The 19047-nt window shown below is 45.1% G+C and overlaps 1 protein-coding gene and 2 pseudogenes across 2 annotated transcripts in view; 1 reads left to right on the top strand and 2 right to left on the bottom strand.

The window, feature by feature from the left end:
- Positions 1-4255: 4255 nt before the first annotated feature.
- Positions 4256-6337, bottom strand: LOC149753532 (dynamin-related protein 4C pseudogene; annotated as a pseudogene).
- A 4031-nt stretch (positions 6338-10368) lies between these two features.
- On the bottom strand, positions 10369-12566 carry LOC148703528 (dynamin-related protein 4C pseudogene; annotated as a pseudogene).
- Positions 12567-18404: 5838 nt separating this feature from the next.
- LOC103696534 (MADS-box transcription factor 23-like) overlaps positions 18405-19047 on the top strand; it is a 24171-nt gene continuing 23528 nt past the window's right edge. For both annotated transcript variants that reach the window (XM_088722137.2, XM_026800934.4), the window contains exons 1-2: positions 18405-18622; positions 18728-18982. In XM_088722137.2, the coding sequence (XP_088578263.2) occupies positions 18801-18982 (182 nt within the window). In that variant the 5' untranslated portion in view covers positions 18405-18622; positions 18728-18800. The remainder of the gene's footprint in view (positions 18623-18727; positions 18983-19047) is intronic.

Below are 19047 nucleotides of genomic sequence, written 5' to 3'. Positions count from 1 at the left end.
GTTCTTTTAAAGCGAGCCGTTTGGGGGTAAGCGTAGGTCCCACGCACAGATAAAGGCGGTAATATATTTACTGACTTTAAATCGGGGCGATTGGGGATCCGGTATCAAAGTGGGTGTCATAACGGCGATGCAGCGCCGGATGTCTCTTTTTTCGTCTTTCCCGGAGGGCTGGGATCATGGGCCGGGCCCGGGCCCGGGCCTATATTACATTCATCTTGACGATGATTTTAGCCCAGACTTATTTAAATTTAATACTTTTTTTGTGTGCAAGCCAACCGACGGTCAACTCTAGTTGGGGTGATAAGAAGTCAGGATAATGTGGCTTGTCGGATAAGGAAGCCTACTCCTACCAAACTAAATCCTCAAATATCAGTCCGAGGTATCATCCCACATCCTGATGGTCATAATCTCCGGCATAGTTGGCCATCGAAATGCGAAAGCCTATTCCTAAATGAACTTATACGCATGATTGGGAATTAGCATTAAATGGCCATCGAAATCAAGAATGGAAAATAAAAATTTTGGATGATAAAAATTGAATATCAATGTTGATCTATCTAGAGGATAGACCTCAACCATCCCCACAGATAATGAGTTTAGCTTAAGATTGAGCTTGACTTGATGACAAACTTGACTGGACTTTGTTTGATTAGGAAATGAGCCGAGTTCAAGTAGCACTTTAGGCTCAACTTGTAAACAAGCAGAACTCAAAATTTTTTTGGCCTTCAAAATTAAGTAGAATACCAACTCAACTTGATAACAAGTTCATTCGATCAAGAAAGGAGCCAAGCTTGAACAATAAATTTAAAAAAGTTTACCTTTAGCTCGGATCTCTCTCTCATATAGTAAGTGAACCTTTATGTTGAGAAAAATATGAACGAACATTGAACATCGATTTGCACCCTGCTGAAGGTAAACCAATTTCCAATGTTACCCAATCGGAAAAAAAGAAAACAAAATTCTAATTTATCTTCTTTCTTAGCTTTATGCCTATTTGTCGAGCAATGCAGAACGTTAGAATAGAGCTCTCAACAAAGGCTGGAAGGGCTACAAGTTCACCCTCATCAAATCTAATCACCAGTTGCTATTACCATTTACCAAACTCGGCCAACTTAAAGGCAATACCTTGACAGCAACCAGATGCCCTCGCCCTTGCTATTGTTATCTCCGTCCCCTTCCCCATATTAAGGCCACCAGAGCCAGCTTAAAGTCATTCATTCACTAAGGGCTGGATTGGACCTCCTCAATAAGGCCACAGCCAATATTAGCCTCGAAGCACGGCTTTCCATTGTTATTTCTATCTACATCTGGTCCTCTAATCATCAAAACCACACTATTTCTCATCCGATGGAATCTATATGTAAACTAATATCTTATAACATGCGGACTACGTGTATACAGATAGTGGAAGCATCCTACCACTTTAATTTTGACTTGTTTTTCTGTCGAGCACAACACGAGCCTTATGAAGGGCAAGGAGAGGAACATAGGAGATGGGAGTCAATAAAGAGTCAGCGGGAACTAAGAAGAGTTTTTGTGCTGTTCAATTATGGCATAAATGATGCATATGGCCGTGAACATAGAGATGCAGAGCTTCATGAGAGTGCACCTCAGGCCAAAGTTTGTAGCGTAAAATGGATATTATTTTCTGTTATATCAATATCAAGGCGACTTCTGTCACAAATGAAATGGCTCAACAAATATATGTAACTTTTGCAGTACGCTTGCAGCTGCCGCCATCTGGCCACAGGGAAAAAATAATTGGAATAATAAAACAAATAAGTAGATGCTGGATTAAACAATCTCCTGGACCTTCCCTCTGTGTCCCTTAATTTCCGATGGTTTTTCGGCTGCTAACGTCGAGTGACTCCCAAGAAACCGGGTCGGCTTAAGCAGGAGAAAAGACAGAGAGAGACTTGGGCGCAACAGGCGGCGGAGTCGACCTTTTCGTTGGCTGAGGTGAAGCATGATGCAACAAGATATCTTGCTTCAGCTAGCTTATCTTTGGATTCCATTCATCAGCTTATGAGCGAATGCGCTGGACGCACTAATATGGCTTTAAGAGATGGCATCATTCATTCAGGAATTGGGTTGCGAGGGACTTCACATGTGCTTTTTGCCTACTTGCATCTATTCCATCATATTAGCATGGCTTTCTTAGCCCGTTCTCTTTTTCTTCTTCTTTTTCTTTTTTTTTTTTTTTGGCGGGTGCTTTATGCTGTCCTGTATGAATACATCCAATAAAATTAAAAAATACAAGTTCGCGGAGTGCCCGTGACAGCTCCTCTTTTTTGACCACAGAATGTACCCTGAGTGATAAGCCGTATAGGCAGCCACCAAGTCGGCTGTCCCGTTAGCCTCTCTAAATGCATGCTTGGCCTAGAAGATCACCTCATCCCTTGCCATCATCCATATATCCCGGATCAAGAGGTGGTCCGTGCTCTCGCCCCTCGGACCCTCCTGCATCCACCTGATCACCGTGGCCGAATCGCTCTCCAAGATAACCGAACTGGCTTGCAGCACCTGCCGCGCATGCCGAAAATCCGCCTAGGCAGTTCGTAACTCTGCCTCGAAAATCGATATATGTCGAACAACTGGCAGCCGTCCGCTACTACCACTTTGGAGTGTAGGTTCCGTCGAAATTGACCTTGAGGAAAACTCGAAGGTGGAAGCTTCTAGGTGAAAAATATCATATGAGAAAGTTGCCTGAATAGAAAGGGAGTATCGTCCTTGTTTAAGGAACAGAAACACATACAGCCTCTAGATTCCCAACAAGTACGACCTATATAGCCACCTAAAACGTATGTCTACCATGCGACATTATAATTTTTTTGTTAGGTTTGAAAGTTTAAGGAAACGTTCGCTCAGCAATGATCAATCGGCTATAGTAAAGCTAAATTTTATACTTTACTTATCACACCATCACTGACAGATACATAGCAAGTACTAAAGACCAGAGCAAGGGAGCGACACGAAAAAGTGACTCCAAATATCAAATGCCCCCACCGAGGACCGACCATCAGAAGCAAACAAGATAAAACAGAAAGGAACCTCAGTTAACTGTAGAGGTGATCAAAACCCGGGTCGGGCCGGGCTCGGGCCGGGCTCCACAGCAGAAATTAGGCCCGATGGCTATGCCCAGACCCGGCCCGACTGTCGGGCTTAAATTTTTGTCCAGGCCCGACCCGACCTCATAAATCTGGTCCCAGGCCCGACCCGACAGGCCCGACCTGATAGGCCCGACCCGACAGGCCCGACCTGATAGGCCCGACCCGACAGGCCCGACCCGACCTCCCTCCCTCTCTCCCGCTCCCCCCCCCCACCTCTCCCTCTCCGAGTTCCGACTCGGAACTTCCGAGCTCTCCCGCTCCCCCCCCCACCTCTCCCTCTCCGAGTCGGGCTCTCGGCGAAGGAAGGGGGGGCGGCTCTCGGCGAGGGAAGGGGGGGCGGCGGCTCTCGGCGAAGGAAGGGGGGGCGGCTCTCGGCGAGGGAAGGGGGGGCGGCGGCTCTCGGCGAAGGAAGGGGGGGCGCCGGCTCTCAGCGAAGGGAAGGGGGGGCGCCGGCTCTCGGCGAAGGAAGGGGGGGCGCCGGCTCTCAGCGAAGGGAAGGGGGGGCGCCGGCTCTCGGCGAAGGAAGGGGGGGCGGCGGCTCTCAGCGAAGGAAGGGGGGCGGCGGCTCTCAGCGAAGGAAGGGGGGCGGCGGCTCTCGGCGAAGGAAGGGGGGCGGCGGCTCTCAGCGAGGGAAGGGGGGGCGGCGGCTCTCAGCGACGGGAAGGGGGGGTGGCGGCTCTCGGCGAAGGGAAGGGGGGGCGGCGGCTCTCGACGAAGGGAAGGGGGGCGGCGGCTCTCGGCGAAGGGAAGGGGGGCGGCGGCTCTCCGCGAAGGGAAGGGGGGGCGCCGGCTCTCGGCGAAGGAAGGGGGGGCGCCGGCTCTCAGCGAAGGAAGGGGGGCGGCGGCGGCTCTCAGCGACGGAAGGGGGGGGGGTTGGTCGCGGCGGCTCTCAGCGAGGGGAGGGGAGGGTTTAGGATTTAGTTTTAGTTTTAGGGTTTCTTTTTTTTTAAATATTATCAGTATTTTATAGTCGGGCCGGGCCGAATCGGGCTTTTTTTTTAAGTGTCCAGGCCCGGCCCGATTTTTTTGGTCGGGCCGCTTTTCCTGCCCAGGCCCGACCAACGGGCCCTTTTTCAATGCCCAAGCCCGAAAAATTTCGGGCCGGGCCGGGCGGGCTGGGCGGGCCAGAAGGCCCGTGATCACCTCTAGTTAACTGTAGTCACCACACGATCCATGATCTCTGCCACGACCTCCTTGGATTCCTTCATCAGCTCAATACTCTTCCGGAGTCGTTCACGCTTCGCTGCAGTTGCTGGAGATTCTTCAAGCATCCTCTCCAAGCTGGTCACTCGTGGCCCCACCAGATCGCCTACAATTTCCTTCTCCATTTGTCTCTCCACCAAGCAATTTACGCTGTATATGATGTGCAGCCCCAGGGTGTCCACAAGCCGAAGCACCACGATCTTCCAATACGCTAGGATCCTCATTCTCATGTCGAACGCCTGCTCCGCCATGGCCGCGTACTGTCTCAGATGCCCAACTTCTACAACTCCAAGACCTTTCAATTCAATGCTGCTTGCTCCAAAGTAATTCTCGATGGTTACTATGAAGTCATCGCGACCGTCCATCAGCTCTCTCCATTTTTTCATGTAGTCCGGAGAGGAAGTGTAGTCGGCTACCATTTCCACCTCGATGGTCTCTCTCATAAAATGGCAAGACTGGTTTCTCATAATCCCTACCAGATTCTGTGCTGCCCTTCGAACCAAATGTTGAATCTGGGGATAGTTCTCGGAGTGGTGCAGCAGCACCCTGATCACAACCTCCTCAATGTAGGCCCAAACCTTCCGAACAAACTCACCGGGAGCGTGATATATATCCCTCACCTTCCTCCTGAGGAGGTTGAGGAAAGCGTGCCGAGGTAGGAAATTGGGGAGTCCATTAATCCCCCTAGCCTCCTCCAGAACAGCAATCTCTTCCATCAGAAATCTTTCGTCGGCGCTCGGGCAATCGGAGGGCAGCTCCCTAAAGAATTTGGCGAGCATCTCGGCCATCCGAGCAGTGGCATGCATGCTGGCATCATCGGGGAAGTCATCAAACTCCCCTCTGATGAGCAGTCTTCTCAGGGACTCCTTCGACGTGCTTAACATGTGGAGCAAAACCCTCGTGGCGTCCCCTATGCTGCGGAGATTTTTTCGGGCATTTCATCGAGCTCCGAGATGTGCTGGCTGAGCTTGTCGTTGATCTTCTTCACTATGTCGGGCAGGCTCTTTGCAATGATGGCCGCCTGGATTTGCATCAGCCTCTGAGCCAGAACAGGGATCCCCACGATGGACTTGTCGATCCTCGAAAGAAGAGGGTGACTCTCGAACAGGTTCCTCTCCTCGGCTCGGGCCTCCTCGTAGGACTCGTCACCGATGCGGTTGCGGACGCACACGTACCCGAGGCCTATGTTGACATCGTCGGCGGTCACCTTCTCGAGCAATCCCTCGGGGGCCTTGTCGGCTTTGGTGACGACGGCCAGGGTCCGCTCGCCGGTCCGGTCGACGCTCTGCGACATCCGGATCGATTCGCAGGTCGGGAAGTCCACGGTGGCCGACAAAACATTCAGAATGATGCTTGCTTTGGGGGCGATGTACTCCATGATTATGTTCGATATCTGCTCGTAGATGTTGTCGGGCTGCCCATGGACGGGGACACGGGTGATTCCGGGCAAGTCCACCATAGTGAGGTCGGGAACGCCTCTCTTCCTGACGACAAGAGTGAGCGGTGCGTTGGATATGCCTTTGCCGCTGCCGGCAATATCGTCGGTGGCTGAATTGATGGCGTCGGCGATGCCGTCTTCCGAGGTTTGGATGGCCTTGTCTTTGTACTCGAGCTGCAGCTGAGGCTGGGAAAGGGAAGGATCGTCCTGGAGGCGCATGATGAGAGGGACCCGGGTGCAGATGCCCTGGCCACGAGGGAGGCTGATGCCGGCGAGAGACTCGAGGACGCTGGATTTGCCGCTGGATTGGTCGCCGACGACGACGATGGTCGGGAGCTCGATGCCCTCCTGCATCACTTTGAGCTGGTGAAGGCGGTCAACGGCGTCGAGGATGGGGCGGATGTGGTCGTCGAAGGAAGAGGCGAGGGCAGTCGATTTCTTGGCTTCAGTTTTCACCATATCTCCTGCTATTTTGGTGCAATTGGTCATCTCTTGTTCCAGAGCGAACGCAGGACGAGAGGGAGAGTAGTCAAGACTGTGAAGGGAATAGCAAGGAGTCAGTTCTCTCCGTTGCAGACCAGTAGCCGGTTGGATCGGGAATGGAGGCATGGGGGATGGTTGGATAATTAGGAGTCATCATAATTCATTAGATTAATAATTAATTAGGACTTAAGAAATCCTAATTCAATAAGGATTTATTCAATTTTAGTTCTAATCCAATTAGGACTTTTATTTGAATCGGAAGTTCTAATCTAATTAAGACTTCTAGAAATCCTATTCTAAGTAGGAATCCATATTGAATTCAAAATTCTAATCTAATAAAGATTGTAGGAATCCTACTCTAAGTAGGACTCCTAGTCCAAGTAGGATTTCCAATCCTACTCCAAGTAGGATTCGTGTTTTAAGTCCAATTAATCAATTCTCATTGTTCCTTCTTCAACTGATTATCAATCGAATTGATTACTCGTGATTCATAATCACATTTCAACCATCGGATCGGTCAATACCTCTAGTGTGTGTGACCCCATAGATTCTATTCTGACTGGTAGTGAGATATATTGCGATCTCTATCACAATATCATTGAAAACTTACTTCAATGGGTTGGAATAGTTCCAACTCAACTCATCGGGGTTTATCGATCATCAAGATATTTTCTGTGAGTCTCACCATCTACCAGTGACACCTAGCAGCATGTAGTGGCTACCCAGCAGAATGGAATGATGAACCTCTAGGTGCAGTTATCGTATGATACAATTCTTCTATCGTAGATCCCTACAGGACGAAGGTCATGGACAACTCGTCAAACCCCATCGTATGTATTCGACTTAAGTTCGAGAGTGGAAAACTCTTTCTCCACTGTGTATACTGCCCCGGCCGAGGCCTTACGAACTCAGTCTTATAAATCACATAGGATCTCTCCTTATCTACCAAGGTCGATAGATTTCATATAGGTGCATACCCTACTCCTATAGGGAACCTATTGCAGCCAATCTATACTGCATGGATCCGTATGTCTAGAGACTATGTATACGTGCAGTCAAACTACAATAACCTCACTGTGAGTAGCCGAAGCACCGCAGGTCAAAGGATCAGTCATACTACTGCAACATCAAGCAAGTCACTGACGAGTGGATAGATATCCAAGTGACTTTTTGTCTTGGTCACGCTCAGTACTCTTGTTCTTTAACAAACACCAGCACTATTACTTCAATGTCGCCACACCGTGGACTCGAGTCTCGTCCATCCACAAGAAAAATAATGTGTGCACTGATCTCATCGGATCGATCACCGTCCTCGTGATGATCCATCGATCAAGAGTATTTAGAAATTAATCACCAATGATATATGACTCAAATTCTTAACTCTAAAGAATATGCATCATCATCTTATTAATTCTTGGACAATTCATAGACACATAAACAATATGAATGAAAAAGATGCCTTTTATTTATTCAATAATAAATAATCAAGTAAAAAATTATGTCTTAGAATTAACAATGTGTCAGCCAGATTGGCTTCTAAGGCATACATCTAACACTTTTGTGATTTAGTGAAAAAATGAATTCAAATAAACTTTTTGAGAGGATTTGGGCAGTACAAAGTAGTTTTCAATTGCAAATTCTAGCCATCCTCAGAGCATTGTCTACATTGCAATCCGAGCTTCACATTGCACGCTCTCTATACGTTGGGCCAATTGTATCTGATTATATTGTCCAGGTGTAGTTTTTCAGATGCCAGCTCAACAGACTTTCAATCTTTTTTCTTTATTCTTCTTTTGATGAAAATTCTTGATTCGTTCTGTGCATACTAGATAACAATATGTCGCGAGGAAAACGATTCAGAGATGTTGAGTTTCAGCATACATCCGTGGGATCTTCTTCTGATCAATCCCTGCGGTCCTAGCAGCCCGACGAGCCCCAGTAGCATGAGTTCCATTCTCAGTACGAGTTCCATACTCAGCATGAGTCTCAGTCTGAGCACATGTCACCTGCTGATTGTCCAGACATGGATGACGTGCATATTCAGGATAATTTGCTTTTAATGTTTTAATTAATGTATATTTTAAACTATTCTATCATATAACATGTATCAAGATAACTAGCTTGCCAATATATTTTTTGTTGTAGATGGATGATAATGGAAGGGAGCCTGGTAAGGTGGAGTTTTATAAGATAACTCACACCCACCGAGATAGCAGTTTTGTTCGGAAGGAGTCAAGAGATATAGTTGTATGTATTCATCTTTGAATCTTTCAACAATATTATTATTAGTTCTATTATTGGCATACATTAATTTGACTTTTTCTTTTGAGAGATATAGGATAGGGCAACAACTCTTATTTCAGAGCGCGTTGGAGAATCATCATCATCCGACGCGATCAATCATGTCGAATCTCAGGTGCTCGCTGAATTATTAGGCCCAAAGCGTTATGGTCGAGTGAGGGATTATGGCGTTGGAGTTACCCCCACTCAGTTGTCTGCAGTAGGCATGTATACAAGAAATATTGGAGAAGATAGTAGCAATGCAGAAGTTAGTAAACTTTGGACAACAATTGAAGATATGAAGGATCGCCATCAGGCAGAGTTAGCGGAGCTGAAACAGAACCAACAAACTTTGCAGTCTCAGCTTGAACATATTTCATCTATATTACAGCGATTTCTCCCTCCTCAGGTAAATAACTATATGTATTTGATGACTTTACATAATTATTATTTTGCATGAGTTAATGATTTTCATATTCCTAGCTTCTAAAGTTTTTTTTTTTTTGTAGATTTCTGATACTTCAACAGCTCGTAGAGATGATGGTGGGGCTGATCCGGTCCTTGATATTTTTTAGACTGTTATCTAAGGAGTTTTATATGGATTTTTCTTATATTTTTCAAAATACATTGTAATTCTAAACTTATTATGTAAATTTAATCTTATATGACAATATGAATGTTTTGAATGATTTGAATGTTTGTCTTGATGCAAATGTAATGCAGGTTTATATTGCTATAATATGTTTCTTAATATGCATTTGTTTTTCTTTTTTTTTAAAAAAAAAATCCACTCCCGACGCTTTAAAGCGTCGTTAAAAACCCCTTTTGGCACGGGCTGGCACGCCATCGCCGACGCTTTCAAAGTGTCGGTAAAAACAGGCTTTAGGCGACGCTCTCTAAGCATCGGTAAAAACTCAACCTGCACCCCCAATATAGCAGTTTAAGCCGACGCTTTATTGCGTCGCAAAACAACGTACGTCGACGCTTCGTTAAGCGTCGGTAAAGCACTCAGGTATCGCCGACGCTTTTGCGACGCTTTCTGTTGCGTCAGCTGGGTTTTTTCCTACGCTAATTAGCGTCAGTAAAGGCTATAAAAAATGTCGGGAAAAACTTTTTTTCTTGTAGTGTAGTGTTGTAACCTAGCTCAGAAACAAAGTAGAGGATTAGCGGCAGCAACACTAGCTCCCATTAGAAGCCATTCCTTGTTTGATCTTTTTACAAGATACTGCAAGCTTTCAAGTGAGGGTAACTTTAAACCTAGCTAGGAGAGAACTCCTTGAACACTAATTGTGTTTATAGCATGACTAAAAGATAGGCAGCTCAATAAACTTATATGGTAGTAATGGGACTCGTGCGACATGAATATACGTACGTGCATGGACTGCTTCATGCACATTCATTTGGTGCCCATCAGACCAAGCCAGGCCTAGACTTCTAAACCAAGATAAGTTTTAGCCTGCACTTGAATTTATCCAAACTACTTGAATCAGGCCAGACACACGAAAAGAAGAAAAATAAATAATAAATAAATTAATAAACCAAAAGTGTATTTAGAAAAAAAAATGCCTTAAAAATCCTAGCTGCTGTCATCGATCCCTCTCCTTTTTCATTCCATTAACTTTTATTTTTCAAAAGAAAAAACAAACAAATAAACTGTGGCAAAACACCACTCAAAGGATCCTGGTTAGGTTGGCTCCCATCCTGAACCGGGCCAGCTTTACTGCCCATGCAGAGTGCCAATGGACAGTAGACTGATTTTTGCTTGGAAAGTAACCACAGGGCGATTGGTTCATATAATACAATTAATGGAAACATAACCTTTTCTGAGTTTCAACGGGCAGACCAGGGATGTACTGCTCTTTACTGTATGATGTTATAGTGTGATTAGGTCCAAATAATAGAGTTAATCAGTAATCATCAAAGAAAATTGTTACCAACAGCAAGATTAAGCTTTTTCTTACTATTAAATGACTGATCACAGGCACAAAAAGAAAGCCCAAGCAAGGCAGTGAATCCGAACAAAACAACCTGTGACAGGCATATGTCAAAACAAAACAAGACCAAAAAGCTTAATCACCATAAGCGTCTATACGATCCATAATCTTCGCAACAACTTCCTTGGCTTCCTTCAGCAGCTCGATACTTTTCCCGAGTCGTTCGCGCTTCCCGGCAGTCGATGGAGATTCCTCAGCATCCTTTCCAAGCCGGACATCCGTGGCCCCGCCAGCTCATCAACAAGTTCCATTTCCATCACCTTCACCAAGCAATTCACGCTGCATGAGATATGAAGGATAAGAAGGGCCAGGTTATTCAGCACTCGAGGCACCACGCTCCTCCAATATGCGGTGATCCTCATCCTCATGTCAAACGCCTGCTCGGCCATGGCCCCGTACTGCCAGAGATGGCAGACTTCCACCTCTCCGAAACCTTCCAGTGACAACTTGGTTGGCTTTGTATGGTCCTCGATGGCATTCATGAACTCATCATGGTTGTTCATCAGCATAGTCCATGTCTCCATGTAATCTGAATTCGAAGTATAGTCGGCGACCATCTCCATCTCAATGATCTCTTTCATCTCCTGGAAAGATCGGTTCCTCATCTTCTCAACCAGATTCTCTGCTGCCCTTCTAGTCAAAGACTGAAGCTGGGGATAGTTCTCAGAGTGGTGCAGCAGCACCCTAACCACAACATTTTCAATGTAAGCCCACATCTCCCCAAAAAACTCACTTGGAATCTGAGAAATTTCCTTCACCTTCCTCCTGAGAAGAGTGGAGAAAGCAGAGGAAGGCAGGAAATTTGGAAGTCCATCAATTCCCTTAGCCTCTTCCAGAACGGCAATCTCCTCCATCAGAAACCTTTCATCAGCACTCGGGCACTCGAAAGGACGTAGTTTCTTGGAGTACTTGGACACTATTTCCGACATCCTAGAGGTAACATGCATGCCCATATCATCGGAACTCATCATCAAACTCCTCTCTAATGAGTATTTTCCTCAGAGACTCCTTCGCCATGCTTATCATGTGCATGAATGCCCTCATAGCATCAGCCATGCTCGAGAGATTACTTGGCATCTGCTTGAGCTCCAAAGCATTCCGACTAAGCTTCTCATTGATCTTTTTCACTATATCAGGCAGACATTTTGCAATGCTAGCTGCCTGGATCTCCATCAGCCTCTGAGCCAGAACAGGGATTCCCACAATGGACTTGTCGATCCTCGAAAGAAGAGGATGCGTTTCAAAGAGCCTCTTCTCCGCATCTCGGGCTTGCTCAGAGGATTCATCACCAACGCGGTTGCGGACGCAGACGTATCCGAGCCCTATGTTGACATCATCGGTGGCCACCTTCTCAAGCAATTCCTCGGGAGCCTTGTCAGCTTCCGTGACGACGGCCAAGGTCCTCTCTCCGGTCCGGTCCACTAGCTGCGACATTCGGATCGACTCGCAAGTCGGGAAGTCAACCGTTGCCGACAAAACGTTGACGATGATGCTGTCCTTTGGAGTGATATACTCCATTATGATTTTCGATATCTGCTCGTAGATGTTGGCCGGCTGTCCATGGACCGGGACACGGGTGATCCCGGGCAAGTCCACCATGGTGAGGTCAGGGACACCTCTCTTCTTGACCACGAGAGTGACGGGCGTGTTGGAGATTCCCTTGCCATTGCCGGCAATCTCGTCGGTGGCTGAACTGATGGCGTTAGAGATGCCGGCCTCAGATGTGGGGATGACCTTGTCTTTGTACTCGAGCTGCAGTTGAGGCTTGGAAAGGAAAGGGTGGCCTTGGAGGCGCATAATAAGGGGGACGCGGGTGCAGATGCCCTGTCCGCGGGGGAGATTGATGCCGGCGAGGGACTCAAGGACGCTAGATTTGCCGCTCGACTGATCCCCGACGACGACGATGCTGGGGAGCTCGATGCCCTCCTGCATCACCTTGAGGTGGCGCAGGCGGTCGATGGTGTCGAGGAGGGGACGGATGCGGCTGTCGTAGGAGGCGGCTAGGGCGGTCGTGTTCTCAGCCTCAGCTTTCGCGATCCCTTCCTTTCTGTCGCCCATTTTGGTCAACAAAGGAAGGATTCTTTTCTCTTTTTTTTCGAGGAAAAGTCAGAGAGAAAGGCGAGTGAGGATCGAGCAGGGAGATGACTCCGTATTGGTTATGGTGTACTCTCTGAAAGGGTTATACGGCTGCATTTATAGGGTGATGAGAGGGAGTTGGACGTTGGAGGGGAAACTGAGGGGTCTGGAATCTAGTCCGGCTTCTAATTAACTTTGCCCGCATTAATTAATCTTTGGGATGGTTAATCTTATTTTGATGTCATGTGTGGGCAAAGCATGCGCTGGCGGCGTGACAAGCTCGTCTGTTGCACTATTCAATAAGAACGCCCTATCCCTTTGAGCTTCCCAAGTGCGTAGGATATGATGCAACAAGAAATTAAGATGAAAATTTAATACATCAGCGCGAGTGCACGATACGGCGCACTCACCATTGGAACAGGCAACGTGACACATTTTTCTATATTAGAGAAAATATTCTAAAACAAAGTCTAGGAGGGGAAATCTGAGAAATCGGCATCCCCGGTTTTTTTTATAAAACACGACATTTTTCATCTTCCGAAACTTTCGATATGAAAAAATAATTTTAAACTGCTTTTCACATAATAAAGTCAGATGTCCCTTTTTCTCATGTGGATAGATTTTGATCCAAATAGCCGTTCACCTTTTACTCGTTTTCTCCGTTTAATCGATTCATGGCGTTAGGTTGGGGTAGGAGAGCTTGGTATATGCGAACTTCCAATGGACGTCAAAGATCACACAGTCGCGAAGATGCCGCAATCCCTGTCGTCCATTTTCATCAAAAAGGAGGACTGGTTGCAGGAGATTGGCGCCATCATTTGCGATAGCGGTGCAGCAGAGCCTCAAAAGAAGGGACTCCACTTGCCATTGTGATGAAAACTCAATTGGCTATTCCCCTATGATCGGACGACTCCAATTGTGAAGACCCATGCGAGTGTGTTTTTAGTTCCGCATCAGTTATTCGCTGGATAGATCTTGAGTACTTATACAAGATCAAGAAATCCAAATAATAGTTTCTAACTAATCATTTTAGGTGAGGTTCTGAATTATAACAAATAGTATCAGAACGGGCCCGGCACATAACATATGTGGGTTAGGGAACACTGCAGTACAGATCCATTGGAGCTGACCATGGGCTGATTATGGTATTTGTGATTAGATTTGAATGGATTTGAACTCTTAGCCTGATGAGGACATCAAGGCTTAAATGGAGAAAGTTTGTGAGGATCCATGCAGGCATATGTTTAGTTCCACATCGGTTATTCGTTGGATATATCTTGGATACTTGTACAGAATTAAGAAAACCAAATAATACTTTTTGACTATCCATTTTGGATGAGGTCTTGAGTTGTGACACCAATCATCACAACAAAATCTTCAAAACAATACTAGAATGACGAGGACGAAGTCAAAGCAAGAGGAGAGTCAAAAAATGGGAACGAAAATGACAATAGTAACGGTGACGCAATCAATTCAATCCCAGTCATCTAATTTTTCGGTGAGGTCAAGCAACCTGCAGCTATCTCTGTGTTGGGGGGGGGGGGGGGGGGGGGGGGGGGGGGGGAGAGATGAACAAGATATATTATTACATAAAAAGTTATGAAAAAAAAAAAACTTTATTAGTTTATTATATCAAAAGGCTGTGAACAAAAAAAGAAGAAGAAGGAAAGTTCGTATTATCGATTTCTCCCCGTTCTCTCCCCCAGATAGGAATTTTTAAAGAATGAAATCTGTCCCCATCCATTCTCTCGCGATGAGTGCATCAAGTGGTGCACCTGCGTAATAGCACCAAGTTTAGTATCCCGGAATTATGGACCTTTGAAAACTGAGGAGAAAATTTCCTTTGGAAACTGAACATAAGTTTTTCTTATTCAAATTTTAGTATAAGTGAGATTTAAAATGGCTCATTCAAAAATTTCTAAAATCTATTTGCTGATAGTCTAAAAATGATGAAGAATGAGACATAAAAGATGCATTATTCATGACTTTCTCTTGGTAAAAGATGTTATGCATGCTCTAGCTTTGGGTCCCAGCAACTTCAGAACTCTTAACTCCTAATTGGAGCCGTCGAAGAAGAAAACGACTCTCACATGGAGTCTTCCACGTTTGGTCACTCTATGGGCTAGGCCTCAGATCGATCAATCGAGTGGATTGGGCCCAAACTAGGCCTTCACAATATAACTGAACTTTAGTTGCCGAACATTGCCCAAAATATCACTAGCTGGACGTGTTACTTGAGTCCCTTTCAATCTACAAGAAGTAGGTATGTGATTGGTTGACAGCTATAGGCAAATATTATGGAGAAAAAATTGCAATAACTGACCTAATGATAAAGCTACGTGGATGACGCGCAACTTTCTAGTGTGAAAGTTTTGGCAACGAATGAAACCCCATGGCTTCCACAACAACCCTGTCACTTTTTCTGGTACGAGAATCCTACGTTACCTAGCTTTTATCTCATGCATCGCATTTAGTCATTGCATCAAAATATTTATGCCATGTCAGCACCATTTGGAAGAGGGGAAGGGAACGGCGCACGAAATCGGTATTTAGAAGTACCCGCAGGAAGTACACTTGATTGCCAAGCCATGCCCATGCGTTGGACGACAATCCAAGATATGCTGCCCCTTTGGATGACACGTCCACGAGAAATTATTGCCTACAGCGTGCACCACGTCGGCCGTGCACGCCACCAATGAGCGAGGCGTATTCGGGTGGGTCTGGTGCATGCAGTGCACGCTTAATTTTTCCAGGTCTGGTGCATGCGACACCAAGCATGTAGTATAATTTTATCAGCAGCCCATTGGAATAGAGATCCGAGCTCTTGGCTTTGCCCGAGGGGTCGGAGAAGGAACTCATTCAGGCGACGAGTAACCTAGTTAGTGACATAAGGAATCGTGCCCACGTGGGATGGTACCAATATCGTACTCAGGATATAATATCTCTCTCTAAGAGACTTGGACAGCTCTCAAGCACTTCAAGTTTCGAGGGAACTTGATACGACTATTAGTACAAACGGAGCGCTCTTCACCTGGTTTTTTTATGTGCCATGATCTTTTAAAGATCCCCAGTGGGAGCCATCTGTCTGATGGGACCATATAACACTGTGTTGAGCACGATGTACGCGTGCGAGGACTGCCCTGGAATGCCGGATGGAGGGGATATCCACGTTGCTCAAGGCTGAGGCCGGAGCGGAAACCTTTGGAGGGCCGAATTTCTTACTTCTTCTAAGGAGTTGTGCTTCCGGAGGGCAAATACCCGAATTTCTTGCTATCCCCGGGTGATTTGGACAGCAATTTCTTTTCGGAGACAATAAGGATTTGTAGTTCCATCGAGAAAGCAGACCACTTTCCAGCACCATCCATAATAATAAGCTTTTGAGTTTTGGCCATACACTACTATTTTTCTAAGGGGAGAGAGAAACAAAATGAAAAGACTTATTTCCCCGGCTTCTCATGTTGGGCCAATCCCAAGCGTTGGCTTTTCCCAGCGTTAATGGTCAAATAATTCCCTAACCTTGGCTCTCTTATCATTTCTTTCCAAACAAGGCGTGTATGGTGGCCTGAAGTAGATTCTGATCTCTCTCTCCCTCTATCTCTCTGTTCTTTTGAAGGGGAGGCTAAGCCACCCAATGAACACCAATATAATGGAAGGCAACAAAGATGCACTTTACAAGGATTACACCAGATACACTTGGGTGTTTTGGTAATTATCATTTTTTGTTTGTTTAACATGCAGTTCTCAAATGCAACAATTGGACCTTTTAAATTTGTTTGACAATATTTCTCTTATTTTTTTTCTATTTTTCTTTGATAAAAGAAATGAGGAGAGATCGAACTCCACCATTATATGTGCTCGAATAAAATTTGTGCTCGAATAAAGTTCCCTGAGCATCAACTGTGACCAGTTGTAATAAGAAAGAGGGCTAATTCTTATGTGCGAAACTCTCTAATTGGCCAAAAAAAAAGTAATTTTATTAAATAGTTTTGTTTTAAAAAATATGGCTGGAACGCTATCGTCTAAATTCAAATCTAGAATAAGGTGCAGATTGACTAATCTGAGCCCCATTGGCTACTTATTTTTAGAATTTAAATGGATGACTTATTCATTTAAAATAAAGTCCAAAGTAATAAAACTAGAACTCTATCCTCTCATAAGTATAATGCGATTATGTGAATCTATCTTCAAATATTTTCTTAAAATGATAAAATTATAATTTTACTAAATCTTTTTTGTGTATATGTATAGCTAGTTGGAGATCATATCGTATCATACTCAACCATAGAAACTCCAAAAAACTATTTAACTATTATTTTTTTCGTGTGTATTTCTTTCTATTGCTTAGGTGGTACTAATTTGAGGTAGAACCAGAACATGCTCACAAAATCAATCTCAGGGAAATTTTCTAATAGAAGATCTAAAGATCTACAATTTTCAGACTTATTATGAGATATGGGTAGAGATGCTAATAACTTAATACGGTAAAGTAGAACTAATGAATTATGGATTATTTGAAGGTTGAGTAGTTTTTCAAGCAAATTTTAGCCTCTTATATTCAATCATGCTCCATTAACCTTTGGTAATGGTTGTTACACATATTACTTTCCTAAAGATATCTTGATTACTATTCGTGTAGGCACCAAATAAGGAATCTAATAACAAAATCACTAATAATTCCGAAAATGAGAGAGATGAAGCTTTTCCAATATTAACTCCTTGGTCTTTTAAAAGGTCAACACCAAAGAGGAGCCTCCTCCATGTAGTTCTCTAAGAGCCAAATTTGACAAGTTCTAGCATTAAGGCTATTGTATTAAGCAACAACAAGAATACCATATAGAAAAAAATAGAGGTAGGATATGTTGAACAATAATTTGAAGAAAATTTTAAATCTAGAATTGATTAGGCTAGATCAAAATCATTTAAATGCAAACTAGCCTATATTAGGATTTTTTATGCCATAGTAGCTAGCATATAATGCTAGATTTTGACCATACATCAGCTAGAGATTATTAGTCAATATGAAATATGCAATATAATAACTGTCTCGGTGGAACTAATGCCACAATTAGCTTTTCTCTCCATTCTTCATCTTTATTCCTTCAAAAGTTAAAAACAAAGACAAATCATAGCTATAACAAAATATATGGTACATTAAGCAGAAAAAAGAGATGTCTGCTGATGTTGTCATCTTTATAAACAATTTTTATGTATCATGTTCTTGTCTAGTGTGTGCCAGCTAAGAAGCGCACAATTTACGAGAGATCATCATATTTTCTACCACATGCATTCGCGCTATGATGTGCATCCATGCTTGCGATGGTTGATCTATCCATCACAAAGCCAAGAGAAAAGATTGTCGCTCTTTATAAACAATTCTTATAGATCATACTCTTGTTTAACGTGTGCCAGATAAGAAATGCACATTTTACGAGATATCATCAAATTTTTCGTAGCACATATTCGCACCACCATATGCATCCAAGCTGGCAAGTGCCATGGTTGGTCCATCCATCCCACGCCCTAAATTTGAATAGGGCAGGATGATGGAAAGGAGGGCAAAATGGTCAACTTGGCAGAGGCCGTCAGCTCAATCAAATGATCAATCCCGGAGAGGGGCCGACAGCGGCCCGATGGGGATCGTCGGACGTACGGAATCCACTCTGTCGCACCACGTGTTGCCGATCCATACAACAGACGGCCGAAAGGGATTCGATTTGAGCAAACCAACGCCGAGCGGTCTACTTGACTGCCCAATCCTCGTACCCCACAGTAATGCAACAAAATGCGTCGGGACCAAAAAAATATAAATTTGTAGAGCCTACGCCACACCCTCTCATCTTTAGGCTTGGTCCAGACGACATAATTCCGCGTGCACTGAAAGGGTGCAAGATTGGGTGTTCTGTGGAATTAGGTGCATCTAGTTCTTTGCAGAAAATGGAAGGCCTCCAGCCATTGCAGACCGGAAACCTCCTGCCCTTATAGACGCGTCCTAAACAGACTGGTGTCCTTAGCGGAGATCCATTTCCGACCACTGTTTGGTAGGTATTCCACTCTATTCCCTTCCTTCCTTCCCAGATCACTATCATCCTGGCTTCTTCCTCTTTTTTCCTTGTTCGCCATCTGGTTTTATTTCCCTTCACAAGCCTTGTGTGCATTCTATTATCAGATCGGTAGAGGATCCACCGAATTATCGGCTGCTGCGAGGGGAAGGGAGAGATGGGGAGAGGGAAGATCGCGATCCGAAGGATTGATAGCTCGACCAGCCGGCAGGTGACCTTCTGCAAGCGGCGAAGCGGTCTGTTAAAGAAGGCCAAGGAGCTTTCCATCCTCTGCGATGCTGAGATCGCCCTTTTCATCTTCTCCAGCACCGGCAGGCTCTATGATTTCGCCAGCTCCAGGTCACTCCCCCCTCTCTCTCTCTCTCCACCTCCCTCTCTCTCTTTCTCTACAAGACGCTTTCTCT

The sequence above is a fragment of the Phoenix dactylifera genome, chromosome 5 (genome assembly GCF_051530095.1).
Source record: "Phoenix dactylifera cultivar Ajwa chromosome 5, Ajwa_hap1_PhDact_Kaust_v1.1, whole genome shotgun sequence".
Lineage (NCBI taxonomy): Eukaryota > Viridiplantae > Streptophyta > Magnoliopsida > Arecales > Arecaceae > Phoenix > Phoenix dactylifera.
This window is presented reverse-complemented; position numbering and strand designations above follow the sequence as displayed.